Source organism: Aquarana catesbeiana, linkage group LG04, assembly GCF_042186555.1.
Source record: "Aquarana catesbeiana isolate 2022-GZ linkage group LG04, ASM4218655v1, whole genome shotgun sequence".
Classification (NCBI taxonomy): Eukaryota; Metazoa; Chordata; class Amphibia; order Anura; family Ranidae; genus Aquarana; species Aquarana catesbeiana.
Window position 1 is genome coordinate 655,999,487 of NC_133327.1, and position 12,269 is coordinate 656,011,755.

The 12,269-nt window shown below is 43.3% G+C and overlaps 1 protein-coding gene across 2 annotated transcripts in view; it reads left to right on the forward strand.

Moving 5' to 3' along the window:
- Positions 1 to 12,269, forward strand: part of PRKCE (protein kinase C epsilon) — a 523,002-nt gene that overhangs the window by 291,652 nt on the left and 219,081 nt on the right. The window contains exons 5-6 of one of the 2 annotated variants that reach the window (XM_073628484.1): positions 5,161 to 5,246; positions 9,878 to 10,010. In XM_073628484.1, the coding sequence (XP_073484585.1) occupies positions 5,161 to 5,246; positions 9,878 to 10,010 (219 nt within the window). The remainder of the gene's footprint in view (positions 1 to 5,160; positions 5,247 to 9,877; positions 10,011 to 12,269) is intronic. The other variant, XM_073628485.1, reaches the window with a different exon arrangement.

Consider the following 12,269-nt stretch of genomic DNA (forward strand, 5'->3'; position numbering starts at 1 on the left):
GGTATTGACTCAGGGGGGCTGAATACAAATGTACCCCACACTTTTCACATATTTATTTGTAAAAAATTTAGAAAACCATTTATCATTTTCCTTCCACTTCACAATTATGTGCCACTTTGTGTTGGTCTATTACATAAAAATCCCAATAAAATACATTTACGTTTTTGGTTGTAACAATGTGTGGAAAATTTCAAGGGGTATGAATACTTCATCAAGGCATTGTATAAGGCGGTTCATACATTAAACAATTTTCCTTTAGCTTTACCAAAACCATATAATATGAAATCAAACCTAAACACTTTCCATTTGTATGCAGTCAGGCAGGACCTTGCACTACATGGCTGAAGGTAACTATAATTTAAAATGAATAAGAAAATTGTTTAATGTATGGTCAGCTTTACAGTTACTAAATATTTTAATAAAGAGATTAGACGTTTTGTTTCCTGTCTCTACTGTGGGGCCATGTGAAGTCTCAGCCTTCCTCTGCTGGAGGTGTAGTTCATCATGCAGCCTCCAGAGGCCGCTGAGCACAGAAGTGCAACAGAGTGTAAAGTATATGTGAACCTTGTAAAACAACCCATTCAGTTTAACCACTTGCTTATTGGGCACTTAAACCCCCCTCCTACCCAGACCAATTTTCAGCTTTCAGCGCTGTCACTCTTTGAATGACAATTGCGCGGTAATGCTACAGTTAACCCAAATGAAATTTTTTCATTTTTTTCACACAGATAGAGCTTTCTTTTGGTGGTATTTAATTGCTGCTGGGTTTTTAATTTTTTGCTAAATAAAACAAAAAAGGACCGAAAATTTTGAAAAAAAAAAACAAAACTGTTTCATAGTTTGTTATAAAATTTTGAAAACGGGTCATTTTTCTCCTTCACTGATGTGCTCTGATGAGGCTGCACTGATGGTCACTAATAGGCAGCGCTGATGGGCAGCAATGATAGGCACTAATAAGGCGGCACTGATAGGTGGTACTGATAGGTGCCACTGATGGTTGGCACTGATGGGCACTGGGTGGCACTGAAGGACACCGATGATCACTGATGGGTGGCACTGATGGGCACTGGTAGGTGACACTGATAGACAGCACTGATCTGTGGAACTGATTATGAGCCACTGATGGGCATTGATTGGCAGCACTGGTGGGCATTGATGGGTGGCACTGTGGGCACTGGTAGGTAGCACTGGTAGGTGGCACAGTGGGCACTGGCAGCTGACACTGGTGGGCACAGAAAATGCAGCCGATGTCCCTCTGACAAAAGCCGGTCATCTTCTTTTTTTTTTCCCCTCACTCTAACAGCGTGAGAAAAAAAACAAAACACGATTACCGAGCTTCTGTTACATCACGTGATCAGCTGTCATTGGCTGACAGCTGATCACGTGGTATGGAGCTGGGATCGACCCCTTAATCGGATCTGTGATCTGGGATCAGCCAAGTCTCAGACTCGGTGATCACAGACAGTGCTTGCTCGGGAAGACATCCATGGACGCCCTCCCGGCAATTAAGTCCCGTGCTGCAGCCATCTTTCAGCTATAGCACAGGCGACAAGTAGGTAAAATAGACATGCAAGGCAATACATGTGTATACATAGATAAAAAGACACTCTATGACATAAAATCCCAATAAAATACATTTATGTTTTTGGTTGCAACATGACAAAATGGAAAATGTCAAGGGGTATGAATACTTTTTCAAGGCACTGTACATGTACATTTTATTTTATGAACAGGGTTCCCTCAGTTTAGAGACAATTATCTAATATAAAACACATCAAACCCAATTCACTTAGCTATACCCATCATTATTCCTCATAATAATCATTATTTTTTAGCAGTGGCAGGCAGTAAAAGCTGCAAATATCATCCACATGGTTGTAAATGACAGGCATTTTGGCAATAAAACATTAGGTATTGCTTAGTGAGTTACATAAAAAGAAATGTAACTTGCTGGCACATGGGAAAGGTAAGTGTAGTTTTTGGAGATTTGCTGTCTGGGAAAGCTGGCCGGGGATGTGAAGAGTGTGGAAAATCTCTGCGTCTGCCAGATTTCATTTCTCATGCTTCACGTTGGGCATCTTATCTCCTCCCCGTCTGCCCCGTTTTAAGCCGTTACTTTTTGTGTCTTTGTGTATTTAATATTTTTATAATACAAATATCCTCCACCCCATATCAGAGCTTAATGGTGAACTCCGGGGGAAAGATTGAAACTCCTCTCGCATTTGGAATCTAACTGCACTGCAAGGGTTAAATGCTTGTTTTTGAATAGGGTCGCTTTATATGCAATTTTTTTTTTTTTTTTTTTTTAATTGCCTTACCCCTCGCTCCCCTGGCAGCCAGTGCTTACCTCTTTTCTCTGATGCTTCAAGTAGTGTCCTCACTTACAATGTAGGACTGCTGTTCCTGCATTGTGCGTGGTGACATCAGACTGCCACCACTGGATGAAGCGCTGAAAATAATAAAAGCACAAAAACAAACTCATCCCATGTCCAAGTAGAGCATTTAACCACTTACGGACCGCCCCACTCAGATATATTGCGGCATGGCGGCCCTCCTGCGCAAAATCACGTACCTGTACATAATTCTGGGTGCACGAAATCTGGGGACACAGCAGGAGCCAATCGCTGGGTCTGGCTCTTATGTCTTCCGGGACCCGCTGATCGCTCTCAGGTAAGGCAGAAGGGCGGTATGCCTCTGTAAACAAGGCAGACCACTGTCCGGTGAGCTGGGAATATGGAGATCTTGTGTTTCTGCTAAGCAAAAACACTAACTTCTGTCTTCCCCCAGTCAAAGCACACCCCCCCCCCCACACACACACACACAGTTAGCAAGCACTCCCTAGGAGCACATTTAACCCTTTGATCGCCCCTGATGTGAACCCCTTCCCTGACAGTAACCGTGCATATTTTTAGCACTGATCACTGTATTGGTGTCACTGGTCCCCAAAAAGTGTCAAGTGTCAGGTGACCTGATTTGTCCGCTGCAATGTCGCAGTCCCGCTAAAAATTACTAGTAAAAAAAAAAATAAATAGAAATTCCATAAATGTATCCCATAGTTTGTAGACGCTATAACTTTGGCGCAAACCAATATACACTTATTGGGATTTTTTTTACCAAAAATATGTAGCAGAATACATATTGACCTAAATTGATGAATAAATTAGATTTTTTTTTTTACTGGATATGTTTTATAGCAGAAAGTAAAAAATATTGTTGTTTTTTTATTTTTATTATTTTTTTTTTTATAGTTTATAGAGCAAGAAATAAAAACTGCAGAGGTGATCAAATACCACCAAAAGAAAGTTCTATTTGTGGGGAAAAAAGGGACATCAATTTTAGTTGGGTACAGCGTCGCACGACCGCACAATTGTCAGTTAAAGTAACCGCAGTGCCTTATGGCAGAAAATGGCCTGGTCATAAGGGATGGGGGGGGGGGGGGGGCGACCTTCTAGGGCTGAAGGGTTTAAAGTCCATATGAGTTTATGGAAGTTGAAACTTTTTTTCTGCATCTCTCTTCCAAATGGGATCTGGGAACTTTCCCACCAATACCATGTAACTTAAAAAAGAAAAAAACACAGGATAGAAGGCACCACTGTGTAAGTGTAGTATGTATGGAATATCGTGAAAAGTGGTGCGCTCTTTTTTTTTTTTTTTTGTGCTTTCTCCATCTGTGCTCATCGGTAAACTTGCTAGAGACCCCTGAATATTTTATTGAATTTACCAACCTCAAAGATTCCTCCCTGTTGGTCATCTTGAGTACTTCTCGAAAATGCGCTAACCAAGTACTTGTGTGCGAGTACATCTCCTTTTTTCACAATATTCCATACATTATACTCTTAGACAGTGGCGTTTGTTTTGTCTCTGGGACAGCTAGCTAAACCTTCTTATCCCAATTACTGTAAATACCATATTTCTTTGATCTCAGTTTTATTAGAACAAGCCAGGTGAAACTACAAAATAACAGAAATAGACTTCAATAAGTACAATATTGCATACAATACAGCATACATTGCAGAAACAACGATGTACAATACAAGATGTGATAGTAAAAACTTACCTTTTAAGTTCTCTAAGGAGTGGTGGCGATAGATTGCGAAAGACATAACTTGCTTCCTGCAACGTGTTGAAAAGAATGGTGGATGGTTCACTTCCTGCTAAGATTCTACCCAGAATTCCCTGCTTGCTGACAACTTCCTTATTTACACAAACGTAAAACCAAAAAGGAACGCTAGATGGAGCCTGCACACCACATATGATTGTCTTAAAGTGGGGTTCCACCCCAAAAAAAAACTACATTAAATATCCTAAAAAAAAATACAAAAAAACATTTTTTTTACTTACCTCTAAATGCCTGTTGCTAGGGGGTCCCTCGTAGTCTGCCTCTTCCAGTGCCTGGGCTGGTGACATCACTTCCCCCTCGGCACAGGAAGGGCTCAGCTCTGCTCCCTCCTGTCAATCATCTGGGACCCATTACAGGTCCCAGGTGACTGAGCGGCCAATCACGGCGCGCGGCACCGCTCGCGCATGCGCAGTGGGTGCCAGCCTGTGAAGCCACAGCCGGTGCTCACAGTTGCAATGCCGGCGCCACTGAACGGAGGGGGAGACGAGCGGGGCTTCGATCCCCCGCATCGCTGGACCCAGGGACAGGTAAGTTTCCAATTAAAAGTCAGCAGCTGCAGTATTTGTAGCTACTGACTTTTAATTTTTTTTTTTTTTTTTTTTGACTGGACCTCCTCTTTAAGTAAATTACACATTTTGCATGTAAATTTAACACAGGTACAAAAAAGGTATAAAACATCTGGTGGACAGAACAGCGTTTTCTCCTGTTCTCCTGTGTTTTTCCTTTGTTAATCTACAAATGATCATGGCAGCCACCCAGGGCCATACAAATTGCTGTGGTCACAGCGCATCGCTTCGCAGTGCGGCAAATTTAACTTGGCGTGTCACATTTGGCAAGTGGTGATGTTGCCACGAGTGTCCATTGAAGTCAGGGGGATTGTGCCAGAACCGTGTGCCAAACGCTTGCCACGTGGCTGTGGCATGGTATTTCAATGTAAAATAAAAAAAAAAAAAAAAAAAAAATTTGGGAGGCGACAGTATCGTCTCCTGAAAACTGTTGCACAAGCGCCTCTAAAAGGTGTTTTTCTCTTCTTTTTACAGTTTGCACTTGCGTAGTTCACAAGAGATGCCATGAGCTTATCATAACGAAGTGTGCTGGCCTGAAGAAACAGGAAACTCACGATGAGGTCAGTGTTCAGACTGGTAGATGGTTGCTCTTTGTTAAAGAAACCCACCATGTGTGATTCTTCCTCTGCCTGTGTTCCTCCCTCATCTTTCCGTATTGCTCGACTTCCATGAGCCCAGACCAGCAGCCAGTGGAAGTCAACCTTCAACCATAATCCTACTGTATTCATAGGACTTATCAGAAAAAAATTCAAACATTGTGATCACACTGCCCATTTTTATACCTAAAGGTCTGCCTGCTGGGGCTACGCCTTTCTAATGAATAAGTAAGGAGACTCTAATGGGCAAAGGAGAACCCACCAATACTCACCTCACCTTCTCCATTCTCCCTGCCACTCAGTTGCTCCTTCAGAAAATGTTGTTGCTCGGGGAGGATGAGAAGAGTAGAGGGGGATTTGGGGTTGTTTTTTCATTTACGTTTTTGGTTTTTCAGGGTAGTTCTAGCCTGTGAGTTTATGGTTGTTCCTTAAAGAGAGCCTGTCATTTGCCCCCAATTGGAGAAGTGATAGTCTCTTTAAAGAAACTTTCATTGTGTATTATTACCTATTATTTATTAGGGGTACTTACAGGGCCGCTGATAAGGCAGTACAACCAGCCCTCCTGTACTGGGCCCGGGCCCCATCAGTTCAAAAGGGGCGCCCAGGCACCTGTTGAGCAGGAGGTCTCCTGCTGCGGGCACACGGGGTGATGTTTCAAGATGGAGAGCAGGGGAAGGGGCCGGTAAATATGTAATTTACTGGTTCCTTCCTTTCCTGAATGAACACAGGAAGTGATCGGTACCAATCACTCCTGTTTAATATGCTTCAGTTTGTGAATGAGCAGGAAGCCTCAGAGTGCTTCCTATTCATTCATCTGTGCAGCTGAGGCTACAGAGAAAAGGACTGATAAATCTTTATCCTCAGTCACTTTCGGACGAGGGGGCGGCAGTCAGGTAGGCTGTATGGGGCCCCGTGATTTCTAACAGCAGCCCTGGGTACTTGTATAGTGCTTTCAGTTTATGCAGTGCTTCACATATACACTCACCGGCCCCTTTATTAGGTACACCTTGCTAGTCCTGGGTTGGACCCCCTTTTGCTTTCGGAACTGGCTTCATTCTTCATGGAATAGATTCAACAAGGTGTTGGAAACATTCCTCTGAGATTTGGGTCCATAGTGACATGATAGCAGTTGCTGCAGATTTGTTGGGTGCACATCCATGATGCGAATCTCTCATTCCACCACATCCCAAAGGTGCTCTATTGGATGAGAACTGGTGAGTGTGGAGGCCATTGGAGTACAGGGACCTCATTGTCCAGTGGTGAGATGATTGGAGCTTTGTGACATGGTGCATTATCCTGCTGGAAGGAGCCACTAGAAGATGGAGACACTGTAGTCATAAAGGGATGGACATGGTCAGCAACAATACTCAGGTAGGCCGTGCAGTTTAAAAGACGCCCAATTGGTACTAAGGGGCCCAAAGTGTGCCAAGAAAATATCCCCCCCACCATTACACCACCAGCAGCCTGAACCATTAATACAAGGCAGGATGGATCCATACTTTCATGTTGACCCTGCCATCTGAATGTTACAGCTGAAATTGAGATTTATCAGACCAGGCAACGTTTTTCCAATCTTCTATTATCCAATTTTGGTGATCCTGTGTGAATTGTAGCCTCAGTTTCCTGTTCTTGGCTGACAGGAGGGGCACCCTGTGTGGTCTTCGGCTGCTGTAGCCCATCTGCTTCAAGGTTTGATGTGTTGTGCGTTCAGAGATGGTATTCTGCATACCTTGGATGTAACGAGTTGGTATTTGAGTTACTGTTGCTTTTCTATCATCTCAAACTAGTCTGCCCATTCTCCTCTGACCTCAACGAGGCATTTTCCTCCACACAACTCCCGCTCACTGGATATTTTCTCTTTTTCGGACCATTCTCTGTAAATCCTAGAGATGGTTGTGCGTCCCAGAAGATCAACAGTTTTTGAAATATTTAGACCATCCCGTCTGGCACCAACAACCATGCCACATTCAAAGTCACTTTCTGATGCTCGGTTTGAAATTCAGCAAGTCGTCTTCACCATGTCTAGATGCCTAAATGCATTGAGTTGCTGCCTTGTATAGCAATTTGTGTTACCAAGCAAATGAACAGGTGAACCTAATAAAGTGGCTGGTGAGTGTATTGTACATTCACATCAGTCCCTGCCCTCAAGGAGCTTACAATCTAAGATCCCTATCTCATATTCATACATACACGCACCAATTTAGACAGGATCCAGTCCTACCAGCATGTCTTTGGAGTGTGGGAGGAAACAGGAATATCTGGAGGAATCCTACACTGGCACAGGGAGAACAAGCAAACTACAGGCAGGTAGTGCCGTGGTTAGGATTTGAACCGGCGACCCTATCGCTGCTAGGTGGAAGTGCTATCCACTTAGCCACTGTGCTGCATTGTTAAATTAAAATTTGCCTTCTTTTCTGTGGATGTTAAGAGACCCTTCTTCTTTTCAGAGTGCCGAGAAGGTGGGATGTGCTGGCTGCAATCACATGATTAGTCACAATGTTCTGAAACAAACTTCTGGGAAAAGAAGTGAGCCAATCAGTGAGCAGGAAATCCGTTTTCTGGGGGTGTGCTGTACGCAAGCAATGCACAGTATGCAGCCAGTGTTGCTGTAATTGCAGGAAAACAACATAAAAAGAAGCAAGTCAAATTTTTGGAAGTTTTAATCGTAGCAGGCTGCATATTGAAATGGAATAATAATGTTGAAATTAAAATAACGAGCAATTACATCACTTTTAAACAAAAGTGGAGTTTTCCTTTAAATGCACACTTCTGGCAACAATGAAAGACAATTAGTCCCTCTAAAAATGGATGCTTTAATTTTGTATAGATGCTTGTGAGCTAAATCTCTTCCAAAGTTTTATAAACCTCTTTCAGGTCCCTGGTGAAAATCTAGTTTGATTAAAAGAGGAAAATGACATTAAATATTTAAAGCTGAGCTTCAGACAAACAGCTAAATGCAAAGAACATTAAAAAAAAAAACTTTAATGATTTTTCTCAGAGTAGTGAGGATACATTCATGTAAGTCATTCCTTTGGCAGCTACTATACAACACTTTCTGCCACTAACTGTCAAACTTGGCTGTCACTGACAGCTACAGTTCTATTAATCAGGAGCCAATCAGAATGGTTCCTGATCATGTGATCAACATTTAAGCCAATTATTTGGCAATCAAGCTTAAAGTGGTATCAAACCCAAAGGCAAACATTTATTATATTGCAGCTTACCATTTCTTGGATGTGATGGCTGCTTTAGTTTTTCTTTTTTTAGGCTTTCATTCTTCTATTTCCATCTGGTGATCTGTCCAGTTATGCCCCGTACACACGGTCGGACATTGATCGGACATTCCGACAACAAAATCCAGGGATTTTTTCAGACGGATGTTGGCTCAAACTTGTCTTGCATACACACGGTCACACAAAGTTGTCGGAAAATCCAATCGTTCTGAACGCGGTGACGTAAAACACGTACGTCGGGACTATAAACCGGGCAGTAGCCAATAGCTTTCATCTCTTTATTTATTCTGAGCATGCGTGACACTTTGTGCGTCAGATTTGTGTACACACGATCGGAATTTCCGACAACGGATTTTGTTGTCGGAAAATTTTATAGCATGCTCTCAGACTTTGTGTCGGAAAATCCGATGGAAAATGTGTGATGGAGCCCACACACGATCGGAATTTCCGACAACAAGGTCCTATCACACATTTTCCATCGGAAAATCCGACCGTGTGTACGGGGCATAAGTCTGTTTTTCCAAAGAACAAGCTCTCCAGCAGAATGTATCTGTTACAGAGATAAGACAAACCATTTAAGACTAGTGGGGGTGCTTACAATGATCCGTTATAATTTATTTATGTGAAACCTTTATCCCAAAAGGAAAAATAAAACTGCTGTAACGGCTTATAAAATATTAGCTGGAGTTTGGCTTAAATTTGTTAGTTATCTAAATCTGCTAATACATCTAACACTCCTCTCCCCCCCCCCAGACTGACAATGCCGCTGTCAGAAGGTGCCACCTGTACTCGTTTTTCCAGAGTTGGGGCACTCTAATATAGGAGACGTGTTACTGGCCAGATCACCAGGTTAAAACGGAGGGATAAAAGCCTAAAAAAAGAAAACTGGTGCAGCCACCACATATAAACTGCAATATATTACATTTTTGGTTTTGGAATTAATTAGCGCTTTTAAAGCTTCGTTCACAAAAGAGCGATTTCATCTTGCAGAGGTCACTGCAGCCAAAAATGGCAGTGAGCTTCTGTTTAACACTATTATTGTTGGATACAGTTATAGTATTAAAAAAATACATTTTACAAATGAAAAAAAAGTAATTTATGATCGTAAAAAATGTAAAAAAACATTTAGGTGGGCAAATTAATTATAGCGATATAATCAAGGTAAACACACACTGACACGGCTAAATTTTGCTTGGGCATTTGGGCTTCAGTGATCCCTGAACGGGAAAGAGTTCATGAATACCTAGCTAGAAATGTTTGTATTTTTTATACTGTATATGGAATTTAGCTTTGATATTGTTGTGTTGTGTTAGTGATGTGGATAGTGTCTTCCCTATATAAGACAATCATTTTGTGTACCAGCAGGTGGGCTCCCAGCGTTTTAGTGTTAACATGCCTCACAAGTTCGGCATCCACAACTACAAAGTCCCTACGTTTTGTGATCACTGTGGTTCATTATTATGGGGCCTCATGCGGCAAGGTTTACAATGCAAAGGTAAGAAATGTCATTTTGTTTCCACAATTTCCTATATAAGGCTCCATTCCCACCTAAGAGTTCTGAGAACACGTGAAAAATGTGTGTCATACTTGCAGTGCTATTCATTGGTAATGGCACCCAAAACTCGGCAAGCAAACACGTGTTGACAAAGGCGTCAAAACTTGTAAAGCCCAAGGCTATTAGGTCTGGTATGGAATTTTAGGGGAACCCCTCACAGCAACATTTAAAAAAAAAAATGGCATGGGAGTTCCCCCCAAAACCCATATCAGACTTTTATCAGAGCATGCAGGGCAGGAAAAGGGGGGGGGGGGTGAGCAAGGCGCCCCCCCAACCATACTAGGCCACATGTCCGCAACATGGGGGGTGCTTTGGGGTTGGGGGGGCTCCCCACAAAGCAACTTTTTCCAATGTTAATGACAAGGGCCTCCTCCCCACAACCCTGGGCTGGGGGTTGTGGGAGTGACTCATCAGAATCTGGAAGCCTTAACAAGGGGGCCCCCCAGATTCCCCCTCCCCCCATGTGAATGAGTAGGGGTACATTGTACCCCTACTCATTCACCAAAAAAGTGTCAAAAAGTAAATAAAAATGGAAACACAGTTTTTGCCAAGTCCTTTATTAAAAAACAAAAACAATTTACCCCCCCCCCCCCCCGGTGTAGATCCATCGTCAATCACCCAAAAAATAAAAAATAAAGGTCCACACCTGCTGAATGACAACTCTGCCACCTCCTGACACTAAATAAACGAAGAGCCGGGGCCACCCGATGTCGCTGGGTGATCCTGCCCCCTTGTGACGTCATCGGCCAGGGCATGCTGGATCGATGATGTCACAAGGGTGCGGAGCTGGTGTGCATTGATGAGGGACCTCCACGCTTTTTTTCAATTTTTATTGCTGGTAATTGTTTTGTTTACATACAGCTGTCTGCGGGAAATCCCGCTGACAGCTGATGAGTCATCTGTTGTTAAAGTGTTTGTAAAGTTTCCTTTTTTATTTTTTTAGGTAAAAATAACAAACATGTCATACTTACCTGCTCTGTGCAGTGGATTTGCACAGAGCTGCCCCGATCCTCCTCTTCTCAGGTCCCTCTTTGGCTTTCCTGGCCCCTCCCTCCTGTTGAGTGCCTACACCGTGAGCAGCTTGCTATGGGGGCCACCGAGCCGAGTCACAGCTCCCTGTGTCCATTCAGACATGGAGCTGTGGCTGAGCCCCGCCTCCTTTCTCTTCTCATTGGCTGACTGACTTTGACAGCAGCAGGAGCCGCTTCTGTCTCAGCCAATGAGGATGGTAGTCCCGGGCAGTCGAGACATTCCTACAACATCGCTGGATGGAGATGGGGCTCAGGTAAGTATGACGGGGGCTGCTGCACACAGAAGGCTTTTTATCTTAATGACAAGAATGCATTAAAGCGGAGTTCCACCCAAAAATGGAACTTCCGCTTTAAGTACTCCTCACCCCCTGACATGCCACAGTTGGCATGTCATTTTTTTTGAGGGGAGGAGCTGGGTACCTGGTTTGGAGTGGGTCTTCCTGTCCCACTTCCTCCTAACTGGCTTCTAACTGCCTAGGTGACCCCTCCCTCCCGGCAGTGTTCTGGGACACGTGACAGGTCCCAGAACATTGACTGAGCGTGGCTCGCGCATGCGCAGTGCGAGCCCGGCTGTGAAGCTGCAAACTATTATAGCCGGGCGCCCACTCTCACAATGTCGGTGCCGGCATAGAGGAGAGGGAGGAAACGGAGGCTTCGGGCGGCCGCATCGCTGGACTGTGGGACAGGTGAGTGTGTGTCTATTAAAAGTCAGCAGCTATACTTTTTGTAGCTGCTGACTTTTAATAAACTAAAAAAAAACAGTGGAACTCCGCTTTAAGATAAAAAACTTTCTGACTTTACAATCACTTAAAGGACACCTGCTTCATAGCAAAAACACTACTGCTACTAAGCACCTTTGAAAATGCTCCTAAAAACTGCAAAAAACGCTGGCAAAAAAAACACAAAGTATTAGCATTTTTTATCCATTTTTTTTCTGTTACCAGTTTTTGAGTGTTTAGTGTGCATGGAGCCTTACTGTAATGCCCCATACACACGGTCGGATTTTCCGATGGAAAATGTGTGATAGGACCTTGTTGTCGGAAATACGACCGTGTGTAGGCTCCATCACACATTTTCCATCGGATTTTCCGACATACAAAGTTTGAGAGCAGGCTATAACATTTTCCGACAACAAAATCCGTTGTCGGAGTTTCCGATCGTGTGTACA